This window comes from Thunnus maccoyii, chromosome 18, assembly GCF_910596095.1.
Source record: "Thunnus maccoyii chromosome 18, fThuMac1.1, whole genome shotgun sequence".
Taxonomy (NCBI): Eukaryota; Metazoa; Chordata; class Actinopteri; order Scombriformes; family Scombridae; genus Thunnus; species Thunnus maccoyii.
The window spans coordinates 15,140,994-15,167,168 of record NC_056550.1 but is presented as its reverse complement, the minus strand read 5'-3'; the positions used below and the strand labels follow the sequence as shown (position 1 = coordinate 15,167,168).

General features: G+C 40.3%; 1 protein-coding gene and 1 long non-coding RNA gene across 8 annotated transcripts in view; one reads left to right on the top strand and one right to left on the bottom strand.

Annotated features, from left to right (window-relative positions):
* sun1b (Sad1 and UNC84 domain containing 1b) overlaps window positions 1-25,767 on the top strand; it is a 36,132-nt gene extending 10,365 nt beyond the window's left edge. For 3 of the 7 annotated variants that reach the window (XM_042391988.1, XM_042391987.1, XM_042391986.1), the window contains exons 2-23: window positions 2,207-2,304; window positions 13,363-13,554; window positions 13,701-13,954; window positions 14,593-14,850; window positions 15,030-15,164; window positions 15,652-15,780; window positions 16,633-16,716; window positions 17,601-17,708; window positions 17,844-17,963; window positions 18,106-18,199; window positions 18,658-18,716; window positions 19,165-19,367; window positions 19,580-19,852; window positions 20,490-20,582; window positions 21,110-21,201; window positions 21,328-21,472; window positions 21,602-21,916; window positions 22,051-22,135; window positions 23,158-23,273; window positions 23,459-23,626; window positions 23,718-23,810; window positions 23,900-25,767. In XM_042391988.1, coding sequence (XP_042247922.1) covers window positions 2,222-2,304; window positions 13,363-13,554; window positions 13,701-13,954; window positions 14,593-14,850; window positions 15,030-15,164; window positions 15,652-15,780; window positions 16,633-16,716; window positions 17,601-17,708; window positions 17,844-17,963; window positions 18,106-18,199; window positions 18,658-18,716; window positions 19,165-19,367; window positions 19,580-19,852; window positions 20,490-20,582; window positions 21,110-21,201; window positions 21,328-21,472; window positions 21,602-21,916; window positions 22,051-22,135; window positions 23,158-23,273; window positions 23,459-23,626; window positions 23,718-23,810; window positions 23,900-24,016 — 3,216 coding nt within the window. In that variant the 5' untranslated portion in view covers window positions 2,207-2,221 and the 3' untranslated portion in view covers window positions 24,017-25,767. Of the gene's footprint in view, window positions 1-1,508; window positions 1,720-2,206; window positions 2,305-13,362; window positions 13,555-13,700; window positions 13,955-14,592; window positions 14,851-15,029; window positions 15,165-15,651; window positions 15,781-16,632; window positions 16,717-17,600; window positions 17,709-17,843; window positions 17,964-18,105; window positions 18,200-18,657; window positions 18,717-19,164; window positions 19,368-19,579; window positions 19,853-20,489; window positions 20,583-21,109; window positions 21,202-21,327; window positions 21,473-21,601; window positions 21,917-22,050; window positions 22,136-23,157; window positions 23,274-23,458; window positions 23,627-23,717; window positions 23,811-23,899 lie in introns of those variants that run through there. The other 4 variants (XM_042391989.1, XM_042391990.1, XM_042391985.1 and 1 more) reach the window with 3 other exon arrangements.
* On the bottom strand, window positions 18,667-19,299 carry LOC121883625. The gene is made up of 3 exons (XR_006092251.1): window positions 19,209-19,299; window positions 18,857-18,935; window positions 18,667-18,744 (listed from the first exon to the last, which is right to left on the bottom strand). It is a non-coding gene; the product is annotated as an uncharacterized LOC121883625 (long non-coding RNA).
* Window positions 25,768-26,175: the final 408 nt, after the last annotated feature.

Below are 26,175 nucleotides of genomic sequence, written 5' to 3'. Positions count from 1 at the left end.
GATTTTATCTAGATTTATTTTGTCCTTGCTGAGCTCCTTTACCTACAACTGTTTTGACAGCGAACGCAATCTCAGGCCTTATTGCCAAGGGTGATTTTTAACAGATCTTTAACATTATTAGACATTTAACGCGTTATCCATCATCAGTAGTGGCCAACTAGTGCATATGTTCACTTGGAAATGTTAAAAACGCCTGTATGATAAGAAATGGGGATTGTGCGTCGTTGCGCAGCCTGTAAGTCAGTGCTTTCGTGAGTGACGGCGTTGTCTAAATACATGGCGTCTAAATTTAGCACTGGGCGATGTGAGAATGTAACGAGGCTTACATGTCATTTGGCCGGACACTATCTGCAGTTATTATTAAACTAAATATGTGTGTTAAACGGCGCCAGTCCGAAACACTCTTATTAATAGTATGGTCACTAGTCACAGTTCGTCGCAGGTGGTTTGCGTAAAGGAGCAAGCAAAACAGACGTGTGTACTGAGGGAAAGGTGTCACTGTGTAGCATGTTTAGACTGCAGGTGTGTGTTTGTTGGGTGCCAGCATGGTCTGTTATTGTTCAACCTGTCTATTGAATTATGAGCTCAAGCATTAAATGCCACATTATTACTGCAGAATTCAGCCACTTGCTGAAATAAAAACACAGATTTCTCGTTACTAAAGAACACATGTGGTCAGACTACAATTAAATCAGGCTGATGTTTGATCACTTTTGTTATAGCAAGGTATTAAACCTATTCACTCCCTTTTATTCTGAGTTCATCTGGCAGTGGTTTTGGCCCATATCACGGTTGATGCACTGTAGATGGGTGGTATTTAATTTTGTAGTGCCCTAATTCAGCACTTGCATCACGATTCGTTGCACCAGTTTACAAGTCAAAAAACTAATCCGGGCTGAACTAAAGTAGTCCTTATGGCTTTTGGATATTTGTTTCCGTTTATCCCTCTTTTCGGATTGGAGACTTGAATTTGGATTTGAAACATGATTAAGATTATGGGTTTGGTGGTGGATTTTAGGAAAAGCCATCTGTTTGTGCCACTCCATCTTTGCATCATCTCTGCGTTTCATTGAAAAGATGATTAGAAGTTTGAGGAAAAGTTCCCTTATGGTTGAGGATATGTGAGAAAGGATAGGTCACATGGATTGAATGGCATGCAGCATGCCTGTTATTACCATAAATGCTGGGTCAGTCAGACACAGTGAAGGGGTTGAACTTTTTATATAAATTGGCTGAAGTCACCTCAGTTTTACCTGCATTTTCATATCTGACTTTTGCAAACTACCTGAAGTGTTTTACTGGGACAAATGCATTTGAGCTGGTTCAACTGTATACTTGCATGTAGTTATGTTCATAGTACAGCCTGTTCAAATAATGCAAGTTTCACTGTGGTAAGCTCAACCCTCAGGCCGGCTGTTTCCCGCCCATTGCCTGAAACTCAGCCCCACCCCTTGCAGTTTTAGTTGGTTTCATAATAGCCTACTGCTTTTACTGTGTGTAGAGCTTACCCAAGCAGTCACTGTAGGAGTAGCTGTTCTGGTGAGGAGTCGGTTTAACACTAAAGGAGAGGGTATCGTCAGTGTCTCTGTCCTGTCTCTACCAGCCTGTCGGTTGCCTCCTGGTTGCTGACCAGAGGAGAAGAAACAAGTCATTCATTACAGCTTCACTGGCGTCCGTAGCGTCCGTCAACAACCAGCCAGAGCCAACATGCAGGAAGAGGTCAGGCCAAGTCTCATCCACAGGCAAAATCACAGTAGCATTGTTGTGTTCCTGAGGAGAAGGAATGTCCAGCAGCTCTCATTAGGGCCTGCCAGGGCTGGGCTTTCTGACATGATTTTACAGCGTAGCAGTGACTGTTCGTTGTGTTGTCCTGGAGAGCAGCCCGTGAATAGCGCTAGAGTTGATCTGGAAAGAGGCAGGGACTTTACCAGTGCTGTGTTGTATGTAATGTATACACGTGGCTCTAAGTCTTTTTTTATATTACAGTTACAAAGAGGCAAAACTTGAGCTCATTAGCAGAACTAGTTTTTCTGCATTATGAAATGTTTAAAATCCAGAGACAGGCTGAACAAGGCAGTGCATGCATTTTTTTTAATTTGATTTTTTTTTTTTTGTGAGTGTGTATGGAAGTTAGTACTTGTTATCTCCCTCCACCATGTCTGCTTTGGCTTAAAGAGTCCTATCCTTTGCATCCTGACTCTTGCAGTCTAAACAAAGAAGAATGACCATGGATTTTTCCCAACTGCACACATACACGCCTCCACAGTGTGCTCCAGAGAACACCGGCTATACCTACTCTCTCAGGTGAGACCTCAGTGCTTTGCAGCACCGGCTGCAGCATCAAAAAGTAAGGCCTATGGCATGTCAGTTACTCCCTGACTGTCATATGTGACTCCAGGCAGCTTTAGAGAATTAATTTAGAATGGAGTAAAATTGTCCGTGAGATCTTGCTGCTGCATGTTAGTTATAAGGTTTTGTGCAGTGTCAACCGGTAACTCTTGTTTTTCCTGAACAGAGTAAGCTATTGAACACTGTCAACCTTAATATTAGAATAACCGTTGACAGTTTATGCATGTAATTATGATGGTGTAATATAATGAAAGGTTTCTAGGCTGTCAACTTATCATAAGGTTGTTTTACATTCACCACGTGTGTACTGGTTCTGTGCCTTTTTTCTTTACAGACCTATTTAAAGACAAAACATTTAAAAAGCAATGAACCCACTGTATATTTCTTTTAGGATTCAACTTGCTTTGATAGCCAAGCAGTGTTTCTGTCGGGGTTTTGATCATCAAGATTATTAGCTTCCCAGTTAGATTGGAAATATGATTAGAAAGTAAAAAGATTAAAATGTATATACTTTTTATACATTATAATTTTTTAACTGTAACTTCCAGAGTATTTTTTAAAATAAGTTATTTGCTTGTCTAAAAAAAATCCTGTGGTTGTGGTTTTGATGACTCAGCCCCATGATTCAGTTGGTGTGTGTGTTTGTATGCTTAGTGGGGAAATGGGGAGTCTTGCACAGGGTAAAAAACGGAGCGTGTACAGAGAGTTTTCTATACACAATATTCTTATATTGTAGAATCAAGGTACCCAGACAGCTTAACACACAATTCTTTTTATTTGGGACATTAAAGACTGCACAGTGAGTACATACCATTCCTGTAACACCAGCCTCTTCCATCGTGCTCCTTATCCATGCATTGTTTCTCATGCTTCTCATCATATCTCATAGCGTAGGTGTGGTCAACACCTCACCAGGGAGGTCTGTGCATGTGGAGGAATGTTGTCTTCAGCGCTGTCACTGATGTCAGTAGCTCTCAGAACACAGGAAGACATTTGGGTGTGTAGGTCATGAAATTAAATGTCACCTTTCCCCCTAGCTATATTTCTGACTTTAGCGAAAGGAAGTTCTTGCACGACATTTGAAAGCAGAGGCCTCCCCATAATTTTAAGTGAAAGTATGAAAGTGCCTCGTAAAAAAAACGAGTTTGAACAGAGTCCCCTCATTAGGTTTACAGCTGTGTCTGGTAATCTAGCTGGACAAGTTCAGGCTGCCATCCCTTAAATAATTATGCATCACGGTATGTGACAGTTGTATTCTGTGTTTAATGTGTCAGCACCTCTTATATTTTATAGGTTTTGTGAATGGCATTAACATGCAGTGGGAATTAACCTGTTGGATGTTTTCATATGGAGATGTGGAAAAGCAGGTAATGTAGTAGAACAAGCATTTGATGTTGTATTCAGGACTTAAATGGCAAAATATACAAAAGATTCCCCCTCAACATCCTCCTAATTTCAGGTCGGCTTTGTAGCACACAGAGTGCATTCCAGGAATGGGAAATCCAGATTTGGTAGCAAGTCTCACGAGTCGCACTGTGGACTGAGGCAAAGCAAGATGAATGTACAAAAGCTTGTTTGACACTACACTGAGATCAGCCAGGTAGACTGAAAGGCTGGAACCAGCTAATCGTGTTCCTTTGAATACAGTCAGCTGAGAAGCTATTAATGAACCTCACAGTCACAACCATGGCCCTGATCCCAGGATTAGACTAATAGTTTATGCTTCTTGACTAGCGAGTAGAGAGATCTGTGGCTTTTATTAGTCTACTGCAGCTGAGAGGCCATTGATCTTCAGCTCTCATGAGAAACAAACTTAGTGAAATGTGAATCAGTTAACTGAAGGCCATTACGTGTCTTTGTCTTAGCGTGCATTAGGACAGCCTGACAGTCAGTGTTGTATTTGCTAGCTGTCCAAAGTTCAGAAATATGAACTCATGCAACTCTGACAGCTGATTGTGTTTAGACTTTAGAGGGCGTCTGTATACTGCATGTGCACTATACTACAGTCACTACAAGAGAGCAGTGTGGAGACAGCTGGAGTCAGGTGACAGAAACCGTTGGCCCATCTGTTGTCAAAACTCAAAAGAGCAGTGACAAGTTTGTGGCATTGAATGGTCCTAGAGAAAGAGGGAGAGGAGGCCAGCCAGTCACACTCTGTTATCATCACCACTCAGGGCTCTTTGAAGCCCCTCACATACCAGGGAGACCATTACAGCCTCGACCACCAACCTTGTGTTAATTTAATTAATATCGTAAATGCAGCTCGGAATAACAGATTTCTAACATTTACAAGGTCTTTATTAGTGAACTGGGAGATTTCGGTGCACTATTACCTCTTTACAGCTGCTCTCACTCTCCTCTTTACTGGACTGATTCACTAATTTCAGTAAAGGAGACTGCAATGCGTAACCCAAACCGCACTCTTATTTAGAGCTGTAAAGATTAGTTGAATCGTTTAGTTGCCTACTGTTAATTATAACTATTAAACAACCATATTTTTAGATAAAAAATGTTAAAATTATCTGGTTCTAGCTTCTTAAATGTGAGTATTTTCTGGTTTCTTCAGTCTTCTATGATGGTAAACTGAATATCTTTGGGTTGTGGACTGTTGGTCAGGACAAAATACATACAAGATGTCACCTTTTGGAGAACATGTTTCACCATTTTCTTACATTTAATGGACCAAAGAACTAATCAATTAATAGAGAAAATAATCAACAGATTAATTGATGATGAAAATAATGGACTGCTGTATTGCTGTACAGATTGTAAAGCCCCCTGAGGCAGATTTGATTGAAATTTGTGATATGGGGCTATACAAATAAAATTGACTTGACTTGAATACTCTTATTGTCTGATTTTGGTAGATAAAAGGCAAGATTCATGAGTATGCTGTTGGAAGTTTTTATTGCCCACTGTGACGGTTTTGAGAAAACTACATCTTGAAGCGTAATCAAACTTTTAATTCATAGGTCTTAAATAATGCACGGAGGAATCTAGCAAGCTTTCAATTTTAGAGGTTGTGCTTTTCAAGGAGGCAAATCATTCTGACCATTTTTATTAGTTATTTATTTTTGCTTATGGCTCAATAACAACATATCATTGGGTTTGCTTTTAATTCTCGCATTTCTTGCATTGAAATACAAACTTTCATTTATGCTGCCTTTTATGTAATGAAGCAGTATTTTCTTTACATTAAAATCGTGAAGAAATCAATATTACTTACTAGTATTACTAATGGCATCAATCTATCATTGATATTGTCTCTTAGACTTGTTTTACAAATATGATTTCTGAGGCAGTAATCTATATTTTTGTAAATATTTTTTATCAGGTTTATATTCCCCTAAAAATTACATACAGCTATTTAGAAGATAAAGTAAAATCCCTTTTAGCTTTTAAGATAAAACTATATTCATTCATTTACTGGAAAAGGCAGTAATACACTGCACTCAGCTCCACAGTGAAGAGGGTGGAGAGATGTGCTGGAATACAATGGAAATACTGTCATTTGAATTCATGTGTAACCTCATAATTTTTCCTTCAGTTCCCTTTCCTACATCCATACATTCACACACAAGTACAGATGAACAAGTATTTCTTTGCTCACATTAGAATTTATAGAGGTAATGCATGTGATTTGCATTTCAACAGAAAAGTGTAACAGCGGGTCTTCACAATCTGTGGTTCAGCATTGCCTTGTGTCACCTCTTTAAAGACTCATTGGCAACATGCATGTCCTCACTGAAAGCAGATGTGTGCGCTGTGTATTGATTTGCACACATCCTTCATATTTAATGATGTTAGAAGTGGGTCAGTGGGGCCTCTGGTTGATGTGTTTTTCCCCCATAATTTATAGTTGAACTGTGACAGTAGTAAGCAACAGTAGTGATGGAGTTATCTGATATGAGGCTATCTGTAGAAAGCAGCAGTAGATAACTAAAAAAATGAAAATTGGATGAGAGATAAGATGTAGAAAACGTATAAACTTAACCTCCCATCTTTGCAAAGATTTGAGAAATGCAAACAGAAACACAAGTGCGAAGTTTTTTTGCAAGACTAAAGCTGGTTGAAACGGCAATTTTATTAAGACTATTTAAAGTATTATTTTCTTTTAAAACTGACACAAATCTGAGAGATTATATGAAATATAGTTGGTTCTTTCACATTAGTACATGCGAGCCACACGCCGCAAGACATGGTTCAGGGATGCAATCAGAGCAGGCTCTAGCTGTGTGTACTCTTAGCCAGTTGGACAGTTGTTGTTGTTCACGCTGTTGTCGCAGTTGTTTTGACATCTGGTCTTAGTGTATTTCAGTACATGCACCACTGGTCAAGTGCCAAGCAAACAGCGACAGCTGGATTTTAGAAAGTCAGGCTGTGCCATAGTTATTCCTTATGAGGGTTTAAGTCACAGACACACTGTAACTGCGTGTCAAGCTCTTACTACTACAATAAAAAGGCAAATCTATTTCCTTGTATGCATAAGTCATATTTTGAGGTATTTCACATGTTAGAAGCATTTCTGTTGCTGTGTTTGTTTGTATCACAGCATCTGTCATTTGGAAGTAGTATATGTCCAGTAACTGTTACTGATCAGTCTCTGTCGAGCCAGGAAGCTGTTTAGAGTAGTCTCCATAGCAACCATGGCAACATGAAACGGCACACTATAGTGCTATAGCATGGAGAGTGAAAGACACCACTGAGAGAGAGTGGGGCAGAAGGAGAGTGCCGTCTGTGGGAGGGAAAATGAGGGTGGGCTGGAATGATCCTAATCAGTGCCAAATTCTACCCACCCAGAGATAGTCAGATGGAAATTCGAAGGCCCCCCACACTCAGTCCCAGACTCCCAGTTCCTGGCCTCTGGTAAATATAGGCCTCAGCACCTCAGGGGGATAGAAGACTTTCTCCTCTCTGTAACAGTTTGAGGAAACAGAGAGGCAGAATGTGCTATCTTTGTGCTCAGATTTAATATTTTCCACAAGGATTACCAGAGGCAGTTGATTTTTAGAGAAAAAACTGAGTGCAGTATAACTTCAATAAACACAGTGTGGTCCCACAGTGTTGTAGGGAGGAGTTCTAAATAAATTGTTGGAATGTGAAACAAAAAAGTCATATTTCAGCCATACTGGAACATCTCACTGATACACCCATGTAGATTCAGTGTGGTTGCCTCATTTATCTCATGTCTCATATATATCTGTGCTGTGTATTAGAGACGAGGGAGAAAAACTAATTTGTGATGTTGTGATTAGATTACAGAGCCAACCAAACTAATTCCACTTCATGAGACGGCGGTTGCAAAGTTGCTGGTCGAAAATGTCATAAACGGAATTAAATATCTGATGTCTGACTCCAGGCTGGTTACATTTTGCAAGCTTTTAATCTGTTACACAGTAGGATACGAATCTCTGATTAGTCTTACTTGAGACAAGCAGTACACACTGGCTAACTAACAAATGTTTTTCAGTAACTTTGATTGGCAATTTTTGCTCCTCCTAAGAATTCCATTGGGGACAACACGCCCCCTCTTATAAACACATTTCTGTTTTCTTACTGGTGTGACAGTATAGGCTCTCTGGCGAGCTTCTTGACAAGGCTTTTGTAACCACACTTGAGGTTTTGAAGCTGAGGTTTACAATCCACGTGGTTTCTATAATCTCTTTCTGAGGTGTGTGTGTGTGTGTGTGTGTGTGTGTGTGTGTGTGTGTGTGTGTGTGTGTGTGTGTGTGTGTGTGTGTGTGTGTGTGTGACTAAGAGAGAGAGCGAGACCACAAATGTTAACCAGTGTTTTTTGTCAAGAGTTTTGGGAGCACATGTGTTATTAATTGAGCTCACAACAGTACACTTTCATCCCAGAATTTAAGATTAGTGTCTTTTATACGATCGATTCCTATGCTTGTAATATCATTAGCTTTTTCTTATTTTTTTGTCTTTATTCAAAGGCTTAAAATGCAGAGAGACAAGAAACGGGTAGAGAGAGAGGTATGGCATTCAACAAAGGTTGCAGCTATGTGGTATTTTTCTTCACCAGTAGCCTATCGGGGCATCCCACCGAAAGGCAATTTTATTTATGTTGACAATGTTTTGTTCTCCGTGGAAGACATTTATTCCATTTTCATATCAGTCCTTTTTGTTTTGAAGTTATGTTTCATACATCTTTTGGGGTGATACGGCAAACCAAACTGAAATATTTCTTTGAATCCAAATGTCAAAATGTAAGTCATATCTTAGTATAGATGATAAACCAGATCACAGCCCTTACATGTAAACCTGATGCTTACGTGATGTTTCATTGTGTGCAATACGTATGCTCTGTGATAGGATCTCATTTTTTTGCATACAATATGCAAAACAGACAGTAAATGAGTGGGTGGGTAAGTCCCTGTAGTGGCAGCAAACCAAACATTGTACTGGAGGTGTAGACTCACCAGAAGCAATGTTACCAGAATTACCTTTGTCATGGAAGGATTTATCTTGCAGCTCTGTGGACAGATCTGGGGGGAAAAAAATGATGACAAGCCGGTTTTGCTGTTGTCATTTTTGGCAGCCTCTGTGAACCCCACACTGCCGTGAAAAATTGAGTTTCTTGTTGTCTCCAGGGTATGTTATCTAGACGAGCCAGTAAAGAGTAGACGCTGAAATGACGGTGCTTCTACCCCATGGGCAGATTCTTTCTCTATGATACAAACACATTGATCATGTCGCATTTACACAAGGATGAATAGCTGAGATGCAGTCACCTCATCCGGAGGCTAGCTGGAAGATCTGATTCCATTTCAATTGTACCTGTAATGAAGTAATGTAAAGTTGTCTTAAGCCAGACATAGATCATATCTTAGTATTTGCCGTGATTAGCTTTATTACCTGTTTGTAGAGCTAACCAGATTCAGTAAACTCAAAGCTTATTTTCATTAATAATCAATCTACTAGTTACTTTCTAAATTAATTGATGTCTAAAACCTGAATGTATTCAGTTAACTGTCATAGAAAACTAAGAAAACCAACACATATAATTGCTTAATTGAGTAATTGTTTCAGCTTTTTATATAAAATAGTTTGTGATGTTTGATAAGTGCCCTCGGATCAAAGTAACTGGCTATTTATCGTCGGTCATGTATCGTGATAGCGTATCTGACAGTATACTGATTCACATCAACCCTGAACCTGCTTCCTGCTTCCTTGTTGCTTGTTGCTTTGAATATTAATATCTGCGAAACACCAAAAAGCAAAACTGAAAAATACTGAAACCTAGAATCTTATCTGATCTGATTCTTTGTGTAGTTGTGTGTTGTAAGAAAGCCGGCTATGCCTACTGAGTGTGGGAAGAGTATCAAAGCTTAGTGTTATGTAAGGAGAGATTCCAGGAAGCTGAATATCAGGATGGAAGTGTCCTCTTTCTCTATACTGTATGTCTGTCTCTTCATCTGTGTCTTCTTCACTCACTTCTGAAAGCACTGTGTCCGTCTCTATATATATCCCTGATGTGGGCTGTAGGGGCCATCGGGGAGAGAGAGAGAGAGAGAGAGAGCCACGCAATTCAATTTGGATACCCAGAAAAATTGAAAAGTCTGCAAAGTAAAGACAGTTTACAGCCTCTGATGAAACAGGCTGCTATTTGAACAGCTGCTTGTTTTGAAACATCGTTTTATAATTTGATAAAGGGGGGTGTGTTTGCTAGAGCTGCACACTCATGACTGTATGACCCACCCTGTCCTGCAAAGAGCTTCAACGCCCTGGGCTCTGAATCAATGACATTACCAGTGAATGCGGGATCATTTCCTTCTGCTATGATAAACTACGTTGCATTTGTTTGCTTGCGTACACATGAAAACATGCCCTCATGAAGGAAGTTGTTCTTGGCGCATGATGTAACCTGAAAGCAAACTTTATTAACTTTTTTAAATAACTATAATGCAACTGTTAGGTTTGTCAATAAGATATTTTTCTGTAGTGCACTCAGTGTAGGCTGGATGTGATGGAAACCGATTGTTCTGTTGATATCCTGTGTTTAGGTACACCATGTTATCTCACTGCTCTGCTCAGACTGTGTCATTCAAGATCCCCAAGTTCTCTACTCTACTGACTTTGTTACTACAGTCTACTTTACCACTCTGCTCAGCTGTCCTTGCATGGCCTCTTGTGCTGGTATTACTGGCAGTGTTTAAGTGTTCCTCTCCAGCAATATAACTATGATTGCTACATAGTCCGTTTAAAGCTCAATATTGATTGATAGTTTTAATTGAACTTGAATTTAAATTTGGTATTTTTATCTTTCAGTAAAGTAGCATTTGGAAGTAGCATGAGTTGCAAATGTTACTTTCTCCTGCAGGTAATACCAATGTCAGTGCTGCTTTCATAACATACCACAGCCAATTTAGCAAGCTTGGTGGTGGCAGCCATATATCATACGTTACTGCTGTGTGTGTGCATTCTTTCTGGGAGATTTTTGTTTTTTCAGAGACTGGATGTTGGCTCGTGAGTAGGTCACTGAGAAATCACAGGACAGGGGACAGGACAGGACAAGTTTTGCAGTTTTGTTTGGATGTGTGGTTTTAAATCAACGTAGCCATATCTCTGACTTTTGTATTCAGTTTCTGACACACATCGGTTCATCTCTACAGTCCTAGGACAGAAAGACTTCAAGAGAGGGTTGTATTAAACAGTAAAACTTATTATAGTCTAGTAGTTTTAAAACTAGCTAAATAATAGTTTTTTTAGTGAAGACACATATCCAATGTAACTGCGCATGTAAACAAGGGTTCTGGTCCTAAACGACTGGTACATGTACTCACAGTCACACTCTCAGGCAAATTCTTAGCAGCAGAAGCTAGCTCTGGTCAGTTTCAGACCAACAAGATATACTGCAGAGGGAAGGGTGCTGCTCTGGTCATGTGTTCAATGGAGAGTCAGTTGGAGCAGAAGGCAGGATGCAGAGCGAGGTTGAAAGCACATAATTGGCTCTTGGTGGGAGTGTGTAATCCTCAGGGTTTAGAGCCAGAGCGAGGCCCAGAGAGCAACATGCAGGGTACACATGCATGCATGCTTGTATATATTGCTGCTAATGCTCAGTCTGCAGTTTGTACAGACCACTGTGTGCAAGGGCCACTGACAGGGACTGTGTGCTTGTGCCTTAAAGCAAACAGCTCTTGTTTACTCAGGGAAGGTTCTTCCTTTTCATACGTCTCGCAGGAAGTTTATTCCCTGTCCTCCAGTGACAGATAAAGTTCTGTGCCCCTCCTCTTCATTTGCGCTCGCCTGCACGTCTGTGGAGTTATTCTGCCTGACCTAGTTGAGCCACACGCTGTAGTGTGCACAATGTGTACACAGCCTGCAAAGAAAGTTCAACATGGTCAGGTCATTTCGGCTCAGCTTGTCATATCATAACTGACTGTACAAAATCACTGTTGAATGAGTAAACTGCTAGTGGTCACTGGTGGCTGTGTTATTTTTTAGCATTCTTGTCTGTATGCACCAGCAAAGAGGGATTAAATAAGCAGTTTCGAATCATCTGTCGGAGACCCCTCGGTTATTTTTTGTTTTGTTTGTTTGTTTGTTTTTGTGTCAGTCAGTGTGCATTACAGTAACAGGATAAAACACATAGACGCTTACAAAAATGCACAGAGATAATATTTGCAAGTATTTAATTTGTTTATTTACTTGTTTACACTTAAGATTTATTTATTTTATGTTCAAATAGAAATACAGTAGCATTATGTTGAAGATTAGAGGTTCTTATTTCAAAGTTGTTAATGCTTTGAATTTATTTTAAATTTTCAGGCCTACTGTTTTTATGTATCATCTAAAAATAATTCCAGTATTAAATAATTTAATTTGTTAATTTATTCTTGTTTAGATTTATTCGTTTTTATGTTTAAAGAGAAATACAGAACTAGGCCTATACTTTTGAAGAAAGGATGTCGGTTATGCAGTGAATTTATTTTAAACTGTTTCATTTGTTTATTTATTTACATGTTTTTAATGTTTAAAGTTAAATTTTAAAAAAGAGGCTATAAGAACTTACTTTAAACAGGAATACACATGTGCAGCCTGTCACATTATTCAGACAAATCCATAAGGTAGCCCTACAGTATATGACGGCAATTCAGATCTTGCAGCATATGCATCTGTCTTTGATTGATTCGTTTTTTTTTAAATGCTCGAAAATATGTTCCCATGCCTCTGTTGTTTTTAACTATGTTAATGTGGTCAGAATCATTACTGAAACTCATGCCAATGGATTTTCTGATTGCCAGATAGTCTATATGGAAAAAAGGAAGGAAGGAATAGTTGAATCTTCATGTTGAACAGCCAAATCTGATTTGACTGACAAAATTCTGAGTCAGGTACAGCCTTAGTTTTTATAATGGTTCTAGTGGATTTCACAACTGCTGCCCTGTTGCCATTAGTCATGGCTGAATGTTGGCCTTGGCTCTGCCTGCCTATAGTACTCTGCCAGGTGGGTGTGGCCCAGTGAGTCACAGTTGCACAGCGCATGGCAAAGTCAAAATTTACAACATTCATGGGGTGTTTCCACTTAACTGCTGGCTTAATATTGCAGTGAGTGGGGTTGATTGTGTTTTTCAGCCTACTTGCATACTTTGTCAAGTTTATTTGTGTAGCTTTTCCAATTCAACTTTCAAACACACACTGAGCCTATTCTTTTGTCTTGTTTTCTCTCTCCCTTGTGAGTGAGTCACTTCCTGTCAGGCCCATCGCCAGTTGCAGGGAACAACAGCATCACAGCTAATGTGTTCTATCCAAATGGACTGTCTGTCCCCATGTTTTGTTTTGTTTTTGTTGGAAAAGACGAAAGCCTCTCTGAAAGTTGACATGTTGAAGATGACGCACACACACACGCATCAGGGAAAAGTGCAGGATGTTGTTGTACAGTTTTGATTTGAGGTTGAAGGTCACTCGAGGCCTGTTCTATTGAACAATGTTATATGTCTTCAAATTGATTTCTCTGCAGCAGACGTAAGAAAGTTCCACTCTCCCTTCATTCTCCCTCAGCTCCAGCTACTCGACAGCAGCGTTAGACTTTGAAAAGGAGCACCAGATTGCTCCTGTGTACGAGTCGCCCAGGATGTCACGGCGGAGCCTGCGTCTGCAGACCAGTGCTGGTCACTATGGCAACGACAGCCTGGCTGATTACTCCCAGAACCACAGCAACAGCAGCTACACTAGCACCAGGAGAGAAACACGGTGAGACTAGCAATGGATACACACATGTCAGCTTAACAGAGAGAATCAGTAAATGTTTGATGCTGTGAATATTTCTGGTGTTGTCTCATCTCTAGACACACAACAAGAGTAACTCCTCTTGATGTTTTCTGTCTCTGCTCTCCCAGGACGGTGCGGAGCAGGAAGCAGCAGTCCAGTTCTGGCTCTCTGTCTTTATCCCTGAGCCAAGCCGCCACACCGAGGAAAGCCCTCTCCTTCTCTGCTGTTAGTACCCCGATTAATAACAGCAGCAGCATTCAGCAAAGCCACACTGCATCTGAGGCCTCACTGCTCACACCCATCCTGGACCAGTCCAGCCTTAGACAACGTACCATCACCACAACCAACACCACTACCACTACTTCTGTGGATGGACATTGGGGTCAGTTGTTGAAAATGTAGATTCCATCACAAATTACATATTGTGCTTTTACAAAATTTAGAAGTTATACAAGCATCTTTTAATTTAATTCCACCATGCAGGATATACAGTTGATTGACATTATTATAGTCTACATTTATACGTTAGTTTAAAGTTTTATTTTGTTGGTTTGGTATACCTGGTCAAGAGCCTAGTATATCATGAAACAAAACTGTTGACCTGCATGGGGAAATTAGCACTGCAAAGGCAAAAAGTAATACTCAGCAAGGTAAAAGATATGTAATATTAATATTTTCAACATGTCAAGTAGTCAAGTGTGAAAAAGAAATGCATTACTAACATTTCTGCTCATTTGTTTCATAATAAATTATCACGATAAATGAATTTTAATAATACGGAACATTAAAACAGTTTAAAGTCAGATTGTTTTGCTGCGCAGACATAGATCTAAAATAAAAGATGGGCTCTTTGGGTGCATCTGTTGGATATTTACTGTTGCTCTGTACAACTCAAACAGTGTATACCTTTCAAGCAATGCAATGGCATGCATTAATACTTTATGAATTTAACCATTTCCTTGTGTGTGGTTTTTTTTTAAGTTAATGACAATTATCTGTGTATATGCTGTTCTCCCTCAGGGAAGAGCACTGACCACAGTTCATCAAGTATCAATGGTGACGTCAGTGCCAGTGCATCAAAGTCCCACGCCACGCTCGCCAACGGTTACATCTGTAAAGACTGCTCTGTACACTCTCATAGGACAGAGTCCCTTACCACACACTCATCATCATCATCGAATTCTCAGGCTGCAGAAGCTTCCACCGATGCCCACACCTTCTCGTCGTCACCTTTCACCAGCATATACTCCAGGGACAGGAGTCGGAGGAACAAGACAGGTGAGAAACTCTGGAGTTGGAGTGAAATGTCATATTTGAACTGCAGACCGCTTTTCCTCCCCACATTTGTACGTCTAAATGTTGAAATTATTGGAGCTGGAAGGTGAAAGGCGGGTATCTCCATGTCTTTATTAAATCGTGATTATGAGAATATAATTAGTAGTGGTGTTTCTCTCCAGGTGTCCTGATGTCAATGTTATATACGTGTATACGCTACAGCAAACGAGCCCTGGCCCCCATAGTGTCCTTAGTCACTCTGCTCTTCAACAATGTGCTCTGGCTGGGTTCAAGGGCCAAGAGCCCACCGAGAAAAGGTATACAACAAGAGATCATCCATTACCCATCATTCTGTATTCTCTCTCTCTCTCTCTCTTTTGTCTTCTGGGGTGACAGTTTATCTGAGTTGCTCAGCTCAGAGTGAGATTCTCACTGATCTCGAGGAAAAACTGACTTTAAGCGTGATAACAGATTTTAGACTCTTTTATTGCAGCACTCTTGAAATCTCCACTCTTGTTGCTTTCTGCCTGGCTGCCAGGCTTCTCTTCATCACTCTTAATGTTTCTGGCTGAGTCATGGTATACTTCTATTTTATATGTAACCTTATTACATCTCCTCTCACTAGGCTGTGCATACATTTCTGTCCTTTTCATTTCAGGGTATCTACAGGACATTCTCCTATCATCTTCTTCACCTGCTCTTCATCCCATCACTTATTTTTATTTGTACTTTTTTATGTCTTAATCAGTGACTCAGGTGTGCGTTTTGACTAACAGTGAGTGTTTGGGGTGGGTGTGTCACCAGGTGTCCTTGTGTCGTTTTCGGACTCAGTGAGACAAGCGGTGTCCTCCGGTTTGTCCCAACTGTGGCTGTTTAAGCAGACCACTCTCCACAGAATGATGGGCTACAGGGCAAATGGCTATGAAGGACAAGGTACCCCCCCTCCCCGATACCGAAAAGGTCGAGGGTCACAGCTCCTGACCTCATTGACCTCTTCTACTGCTCTTCTAATAATAAACTTTCTCTTCACCGTTTCTTTCCTTACTAAGCGCTTACTTTCTTGTTTAAGGAGAAAGAAGCCTCATATTAAGATAAATATGTAAAATTGTCTGTTTGGGATTGACTTTGAAGAATCTCTTCATCATCTCTGTGTCTGTCTCAGTTCATCCAGCCTTCACTTTCACGCTGTTCCTTTTTATTTCTAAAGGAGGAAGTATACTAGAAACGAAATTAAAACTGTACCCACCCTAAAACACTATTGCCTGATTTCGGACAAAACCATCACATGATAATTTGCATTTTTAATGGGAGTCTTTTAGTTCACATGAGGTTGTGAGAGGATATGTGCACTTAAATGACCACTCAAGCAGAACTGATAAGACACTCCTACCTCATCAGCAACTCCTGCAATTTTTTAAGCTCCTCGGATGTGGTGTGCAGTCAGTAAAATGCACGCTGCACAGAACTTGACAGCAATTTGTACAAGGATAGTTTTATTTCTGGTATACTGCTGACATAAATTTGTTCTTTTCACAGCTGCAGAAGAGTTTAATCAACTCTTATTCTTACTCTGAAGGATGGGTGTCACTACATTTCTCTTTTCTTGTTTCCACTTTTTCATGCAGCTCTATTCTCGTTTTCCTCATGAAGACAGAGCTCCTCTGCCATCACATTTGTGACGTGCATTTACTGTTCTTCTTCATCATCCATCATTCATTTCTCCCTGGTTTTCTCACTGCAACATGTTTTTCGTTAAGTAAATAATGTGTCGTATGTATGTTGCAGCTCACTCAAGTTTCTGTGGAAGCATGAATGTGAAGGATCTGGTGACTGAAGACGCATCACATCTTAATCTCAATGGTTCCCTGTGTAAGCAGACACACAAACCCCACACACACACACATGCTCTCTCTTTCTCTCTATGCTTTTCTCGTCGTAGCCGTGATTGGCAGAGTTAATAATATGCGTGACCTGTGTTAGGATCAGCGAGCAGAGGCTGTGTGAACTGCTTTAACTAGTCAGCAGCCTGTTGACCGCCGTGACCAGCAGATGCTTCTCTTTTCACTCAAGTTTGTCCCATAAGCTCACTTTAACACTAAGACTTCGCATTAGTGCTGATCATCACTAGACAGACTAGAAGAACAGTCAGCTAGTTTTTATTTTGCATTACAGCAGATAACAGAAGTGGAAAAAGTTCTTGAAATTAGCTGTAGGCTTATACTGTGGAAAATAAATATAAAAAACATGAAATGACGGAAAATAACAGACACACAAAATAAACAGACAGTGATAAAATGTTTTAATTGTTAGAAAAGAAGTAAGCCTAATACTGTTTGTTTTTTTTTTTATAGTGAAGTCAAGTTGTCCTTCCTCTCAGCAAAGCCAGTGCCACATTTGAAAACAAGGGCTTGTAATTAAACCGTTATAGTGAAGTAGAAGAACAATCAGGAGATTTGGTTGTTTCATGATGCGTTGAGAGTTTGATAAGGTGTTATCACACATTTAGCTTTGCATGTTGTCATCACCCATATTGCAGACTGTGCAATATGAATACAAGTGGCCCTTGTATTTTCTTTTTACTATATACATATAATTTGTTGTTGCGGATTCATTTTATACTATTTTAAACTTCCTTTGCATTGATTATTTGCAGAATTATTACTTTGATTTTTATGCTTGCAATCCATCGTAATGTGTTCATTCACACACCCTTTGTGTTTTCTGTTTGCCTGCCGTCATTTCGGTTGACACAGGTGATGACTGTAAAGGGAAGCAGTACTCTGAGACACACACCGTCCTCACACAGTCCTCCAGGCCTCGGCGCCTGGTGGGGGCGCTGTGGAGCCTTCTAGCTTACACAGGTTAACCTGCACTTCTCTTATGTTGAGATGACGTTTAGCTCTGTATACTCTGTTTAGCTCTCTATACCCCATTTTTTTTTTGTTGGTATAGGTAATTTGTGCTGTAATTAATCACTTTTTTCTTTGGCCTTCCAGGTTACTGCCTCCTCCAGCCAGGGTACTGTGTGGTGAGAGCAGGCAAAGCAGTGGGATCAGGGGTTGGGACAGCAGCACAGAGGCTGCTCTCGCTGCTCTGGATGCTCCTGGCAGCTCCAGGTTGGTGGCACTTTTTCTCTCATCAACTTAGAAAAATGTTTCTTTTTTGCGCAAAATGGTCTGATCATGTTCTCATTCTTGGTCTTTATGTATATTTTTTGTTTGTTTGTTTGTTTTTTTTACATTTCTTCAATCTGCCCAGTGAAGGCAGGCAGAGGTCTTCTGTGGTTTCTTGCAAAAGGATGGTACCAGCTGGTGTCTCTTATGTCTCTCCTCAATGTCTTCTTTCTGACACGGTAAGAGCCATAATTCACAGGATTAGACAGTTTGAACAGCTTAATTGTTTTCAAAATATTCAAAATGCATAATCAGTTAGAGTGAATGACTTTTCAACAAAAAAATTGAGTTAGCTGTTTAAGAAAAGACAGCTTGTAGTTTTAGAGAAATGTCTTAAACATGTAAATAAGAATAAAACAATCATTATAAATATACAAATGTACCACATAAATGTTCATGTATTTATGTTTCCAGTAAAGCTACATTTTCAGGGACAGTAATAATGATTTAAATTTTTACCCAATACCATAAATACTTCATTTTGATTCATATTTTAACACATCTTGTGGTGACATTTATGTGCTGTCAATTTTCCTTTGAACTTAGACAGTTTTGATTCATTAAGGTTTTTTTGAATGAACATCATGTACTCCTGTCAGTTGTTTATTTATCTGACCTGTGTGTGACTCTGTTTCAGATGCCTTCCCAAACTCTGGAAGCTCCTGCTGCTTCTTTTGCCCTTTTTGCTCCTCTTAGGTGAGTTTATAAGAGTGTGTGCTTCAACCTTCCTTTATCACAGGTGAAACCCATTTAGTGGGCACAGAGAGAGAAAAATCAGTCTATAGTCAGGCAGTAGATGTCCTAACCAGCACGCATCCCTTGAGTATTCTGCATACCCAGTATCAGATTCAGGTCAGCCGTTCTGGGCTTCTAGTGGGCAACTCCACTATGTGGCTCAGCCCTGCTCTCATATACCTACACAACAGCGAAACACAAACACATTTATTTATTTTGTTTACATTTACCCACAATTCAGCCTGACATATTTGGTATATTTAAAAAAAAAACTTTTGATCTTGAATTAATTTAAAATCCATCTCTAAAATGTTAGAGTAAAGTTTGTCTACACAACATGAGTTTGTAATGAGTGATGTACCAGCAGGTGAATGCACTTTAACCCCCATTTTCTATCATCTATATGCAGCTTTATGGTTGTGGGGTCCGTCCACTGCTACCCTGCTTGCCTACCTCCCAGCTATAAACCTAACGGAGTGGCGTTCTGCATCTCCCTTCACCCTCTTCTCTAACTCGGGGCCAGTCTCTGCTCCCGGTCCCGCCTCTGTCCCCGTCCCTCCAACAGAGACTCCACTGGAGCAGACGCCAGCTACCCCGATCTCACAGGCACCGGTAAGATACAGAGATGAAGCAGTTATTGGAAAGCACTGACTCATTGTGAGCCTGTGTTTATACATGAACTCATTACATCAAGTATCTTGCAGTTTTCAACTTTTTAATGACCACAGTGCTCACAAATACAGTTTAGTTTAAAGACATATATAATGCTATATAATTTCCACTGTCCTCTTCCTCTCTACTCACTCCTTCATTCCTCTCTGTAGATCCTCCCCCCAGTGGTGGTCTCTAGTGTGGACTTAGAGCGTCTTGAACGTGTGGAGCGCCAACTAGCCCTGCTGTGGGAGCGAGTCCAGCAGGGTGACGACAAGCAGAAGCAGCATCACACTGACATTTTGGGTCTCTACAGCACCCTGAGGGAGCAGCTCCACACTCAGACCGACAGGGAGAGTCTGGGACTGTGGGTTTCCTCACTGCTGGAGGAGAGGCTTAGCGTGCTGCGAGGAGAGCTGGACCAGGAGAACACACACAGAGCACAGGTGAGAGAGATCATGTGGGAGCCAAGTTACATGTATGTATGTTTAGTTTGGTAAATAAGTGCAGTCTGTATTTTGTTAAACAGTCTATGTAAATTGGGATACATAAGTGATTGTTATGTATAAGTCATTGAATAAGTTAATTAATAGTAATTTGTTAAAGTTCAGCTAATAATTATTTGATTTAATTCATGTTGATTTAAGCATGATATTTTGTAAAAGGCAACATTATTTAAGCCCTCTGTTAAAACAGTGAAATAGGTTACTGTCGCTTTAAGAGATATAGGTCCTTTGTGTTTACTAGGGTGAACCTGCGGTTTGGAAAGTTGAGGGTCAAGTAAGGACCGAGCAACACTGTTTTCTTACCGTAGTACAGTTTGCTGATTAGGAGAACTTAGCTTTGAATACTCCTGTAAGAAGATATTACAAACTGTGGAATAAATACTTGTTTTATCCTTTTTTACATCGGAGTCCTGCGTGGTAGTTTTTCCTCCTCAAGCTAACCTACACGGGTTAGGCCCTCATGGAGCTTCAACCAGCTACAGATCATGTTGTTCCTGAAAGTTTAAGTGTTGAGTTATAAGAGTGACATTTTGCTTAAAAAGTTTACGTGTATCTTGCTTTTTTCTGCTCTGCGCAGAGTGAAGAGCAGCAGAAACTGCACCAAGAGAGTCAGACAGCACGGCTGGCTGATTTGGAATTGCTGCTCAACACTCTGGCTGCCAAGACTGAGGTACATCAGACAAACTGCACATTTTTGTTATTTATGTTATTTCTACAGGCTAAGCACACACTGATAACAGTGGCACTTTTGCAGCAATGTTTATCTAATTTATAATTATTGTCCTTGGACCCAGTGTTGAATTGGCCAATAAACATAAAGCATTAAAACTTGTAAAATTTACTATCAAAAGGAAAACTAAGATAAAATATAAAAACAAGCAAAATATTATAATCCATGAAAAAGCACAGACTGAGGATGCGAACATTAACAAGAAGACACAACATGCAGTTATACAAAGCATGGAGTCTAATTATTAAATAACAAACTATCATAATAGCATGAAATGATGAGACATGTAACACAACCATAAAGACAATGATGTTAAAAATATCAAATATCCAGACAAGCTCAGACAGGTGAGTCATCATTGACAGTTATCATTGACCTGGTATATCTGTTATCTAGGAGATTTCACAATTCTAAGAGTGAAATTTTCTTTCTCTGTATTTAGTAATGGTTACCCATGTGTGTTGTAGGAGGTGCAACAGAAGCAGCAGCTGTATGAGCACGAGAAAGAGAAACGGGAGAAAGAAGTTGTCATTTCAGCAGCAGACACAGCTCCTGTCAGGTACCAAAACCCCATGCTGACTGATTTTTCCTCATTTTTTGTTTCTCTTCTATGTGTTATGCAAATTTTGTAAGAAACTTTGTCAAGATTATGGCAGCTGATATGTGGATTCTGTCTTTCTCTCAGTGTGGGTGTGAAGCAGGAGGACCATGATGCTCTGCTGGCAGAGGTGCAGAGACTTGAGTTGGAACTGGGCAAAATCAGGCAAGACCTGCAGGGTGTTGCAGGATGCAAGGGCAAGTGTGAGCAGCTGGGCTCTCTGCAGGAGACAGTAAGTAACACAAATATTGACTTAATCTGACTTTTCTGTGATGCTGTTTCATAAAATATAACAGATTTTCCTGATATTCAGTGTCCATTGAATGTCTTTATTCAATATATTTGTTTATCCCCTTTCCAGATATCAGCTCAGGTGTCCTCCCAGGTACGTAAGGAGTTGCAGGCTCTGTTCTTCGGCAGCAGCGAGTCAGCTGAGGAGCGCAGAGAGGTGCCTGAGTCTCTGATCTACTGGCTGTCCCAGCGCTACGTGAGCACGCCTGACCTGCAAGCCTTACTGGCCTCACTGGAGCTGAGTATCCTGAGAAACGTGTCCCAGCAGCTGGAGCTTAACCGAGCCCAGACCTTGGGAGAAGCAGAGTCCCAAGCCAAGACCATCATCCAGACAGTAACTGGGACTGTCCAGCACACTGCCTCTACTGAAGGACTGACAGAAGAGGTAATCAACATTCTGTCAACATTATCATCACTGTGGATTTCCATCTTAATCACAAATCTAAGATGAGTTCTTTAAAAGTGTTGTTTTGAGGCTCTTATTTAATCTTTAACTCTGTGTTGTGGTCTGTATCCCAGCAAGTGAAGCTGATTGTCCAGAACGCGCTGAAGCTCTACTCCCAGGATCGAACGGGTCTGGTGGACTATGCCCTGGAGTCTGGAGGTAAGACATCAATGCCTGTCCATCCTGGGCCTTAATGCAAGCCAGTAGTTAACCCTTTAATGAATGGTAGAGATTAGCGAGCTAGCTGTTCCATATCTCAGTACTTTGCTTTAATGTGCAGAACAGTATGTCTCTTATATAACGAGCATGCAGGCATTAGCCAGGCCAAAGGACAACAGAGTATTAACAGCAGATGCTCAGGCTCCATTGTCAAGTCTGTTACTGAGCGGTTTGCTGACCTACATGGGCGATACACTTCACAGTAGGTGTGAGCATCAAAGCGTCCTGGTAACTTAGTGGTTAAGACACATAACCTTATAATTGTAATGTCACAGGTTTTATTCTGGCCAGGGACCTTTGCTGCTCTTCTGTCTGCCCCCAAAAAATCTTTAAAAAAAAACAGTAGGCTTGGGCTTTGTAACTGTTATAAAAGGCACAGCAGTAGATATATGTGCCATGAAAATTGATTTCGTTACATAGTTTATGCCTTTTTATAGAGTTCCAATTGTGAAGTGACATGAATAAAGTATGCTTTATACTAAAACAAAGGCACATTGTGGTGCTAACAGATACAGACAGCACTTACAGAAGAAGGATCAAATGATGAGGACACAAGTGGGCGAACACGAGGAATATTTGCTTTGACACAAGCAGCTCTACTGGTGGTGTGAAGAGAAAACTTAAATGCAGATTTTGGTTCCTTAGTCATTCTCTTTAGGAGGAGAGATAAGAGGAGCCAGCAGTCGAAGGACACAACACACCAGAATTATGCATCTTTATAAGGACATGGTGCCTGCCTTAACTGTTGACAGATGGCTTTAAGAAAAAAACAAACAAACAGTGATATAAGCATGTAAAACCAAAAATGTTTCACACAAAGTAAATTGTCCTGCAAATGTGGAATGATAAATATACTTAGCCTTTAACCTCAGTTTATATGAATAGCTAATTTGTGGGCCAGGAAATTGTAATTATATTTTTAAGCGTAACAACTGTTTTATTTTTCCTCTGTGTGTGTTCAGGTGGCAGCATCCTCAGTACACGCTGCTCTGAGACATATGAAACCAAGACAGCCCTCATGAGTCTGTTTGGCCTGCCACTCTGGTACTTCTCCCAGTCTCCGCGTGTTGTCATCCAGGTGAGCCTCACTATGAGAATATCCAACAAAGAAATATCTTACTGGTGATTGAAACATGTTATTATGATAGATTTAAGATCTTAGGGGGGGGATGTTGTTGAGTAAATATAACTGATTAGAATCACTCACAGTCAGAGTCTTGGATGTTGTTACAAAACTAATTTCTATTGCTTTCCCTCCATCAGCCTGATGTGTACCCAGGTAACTGTTGGGCATTCAAAGGCTCTCAGGGCTATCTGGTGATCCGGCTTTCATTGAGGATCCGGCCCACATCCTTCTGCGTGGAGCACATTCCCAAAGCCCTGTCCCCAACCGGAAACATCACCAGTGCGCCACGCAACTTCACTGTCTATGTAAGAAGCATAATAACATAAAACCACGAAATCATACACTTCGTAAACTCATGCAAGCGTCTATAATTAACTGATGTTTCTTTGTGCACAGGGTCTAGATGATGAGTACCAAGAGGAAGGGAAGCTGCTGGGACAATACGTATACAATGAAGATGGGGAGTCACTGCAAACCTTCCCTGTTACGGTAATCAGTCTGTCAAAGACACACTTCCTTCTTGTTGGAAATTCAGTGTCTTCCAGCAGGCGCTGAGTATTTCCCCTCTTCTCTTTCAGGAGCAGAATGATAAGGCCTTCCAGATAATTGAGGTGCGGGTGCTGTCTAACTGGGGGCATCCAGAGTACACCTGCCTGTACCGCTTCAGAGTCCACGGAGAACCTCGGCCTCAGTGAATCCATCACTACTATACACACTCATGTCAGACATATCACCCTATCTGTACATAGCTCTCGCCTACTTCTTAAAAACGGAGGGGACTCGGCAGTACTTGTGGACGTTTTTGTATGAAAGACATGAAGACACAGAAGTTGTGGATTGTTAAGAGGAATGTGGCCAGACTGAATCGCGGACATGTGTTTTGTATCACTGAAAGAATCACAGGAAGGTACGGGGAATGTTGAGGATGGCAGGAGAGGAATTGAACCACGGAAGAAGCTAAAAGTCCAGTCCCCTTCTCATAAGACACCTCTTGCACTGAATCAGCCCATGGGGGCGCCAGACTCCACTGAACGGACAAATCCACCCCACTCTTGGCACCTTCCACTTCTACGGGAAGGTGGATGGTTGAAACAGGGGGGTTAGACTCATCCCCACCATTTCTTCATATAAGTCTGATTTGGTTTGTGTTCTTACTCATGTGTATTTAACTTTGATTTCCTGTTAGAATCTATTTTCAGGATCAAAGCCACTGCACCTTTGCCTGTGAAGCTGTCCAGGCATGTCGACCCCTTTGTTGCTGTCAGGTCTCTGCAATGACTTTAATTGAGCTATTTTGGCAGCCTGCAGGACTGCAACATACTCACAGTTGGTGTATACTGGACATGCAAGGCTTTCTACTGTTGATCACTACATTCAAGGCTTGCCATCATGCATCCATATAGCCATAACTAATTTTTTGTTTTGAAACGAACATGCTGCCTACGGACAGGCCCTGAATGTTTTTTTCAAATGGAGGCACGATGCAAGTCATCCTTTAACCACACAGCAACACTATATAACCACTGACCTGAGCTCTATGTGACTGGAGTAATAGGAGGCTCTTCACTATCTACATTAAGCAACATAGACATAAAATATGTGTATGGTTATGGATGGACTCCAGGATTAATTCTAGCATGTGACTCTTCCTGAACAGTACTCTTAATGCATCATGGATTTACATGAGAGTGTGTCCTCTCTGCCTGGATCTTAAATTACCAATCAATGCTGAAAGGTAAATAATACAATTACTCCTGTAGACAAGAGTGTGATTTTTCTTTGCTGTTTCTATCAAGAGCGGACTCTAAGCCAATGGGATGTGCTGTCTCCCTCTAGCTCAGTTACAAACGTCCTCCTCACATGGGCTCCCTCTATTCTGATACCCTGAAGGAATGTAATCTGTATATTTCATTGTTGATAGTTGGTAATATCTGCTTTATCAGTGTTGCTTTATAAAAATCATCCCGTCATTATTATTATTATTATTATTATTATTATTATTATTGTATTACTACCATTATTTCTGCTGTTGCTCATTGTGTTTTTGCTTTTTTCTGTTTTTTTTCGGGGGGTGGGGGTCAGGGGTTGATAATGTCAGAGGATGCACTGCAACAACTTGTCAGAGATATGTTTGTGGCACAGGTCTTCACGGTTTGTTTAAAAAATGAGGGTGTGTGTAGTCATCAATTTTGGTTGCAAATATGGGGATGTCTAAAATGTTATGTACAAAAATGTTTTGTTCACAATATTATTTATTAACAAGTCAATTAGTGACAGCGAGATATGATTTACTGCGATGTACATTTTGTCAAAAGCTGTTCAGTGCATTTTGGAATCATCTTGGGACTTTTTTCTTTTTTTTTTTAAGATAAATGGCTATTTTTGTTCAGTCATGAGATGACTTAACTGCTTTGGAATATATTCCAATAAAGACTTTAATTTTGAATAACTGTCTGAATAACATAATCATGGTTAAAGAGTATGATCTGCATCTACATGTGCATTTTTTTTGTTTTTGAATATTTGTAGGAAAAAGACTATTTACAATTCAGTAGTTTGTTTTTTTGGGTTGGTTGGTTTTGGTTGATCATTAACACCATTTACTTAGAGCCAATAATAATAGATCTGAAATTGTATCAGAAATGAACACATAAGTAATGAAATCACATTTTGATGAAAAACAAAAATACAAGATGCCAAACACCTTTACAGATACCTTATATTGATTTTTAATCTACTCCTGAAAACATACAAAACATTATGTTGGATTATGGTGGTTGTCATGTATCCATAATGTGAATTGGTGAAAATCACCTTAACAACACTTCAATTTGGAAAGATTGTAGATTTGATT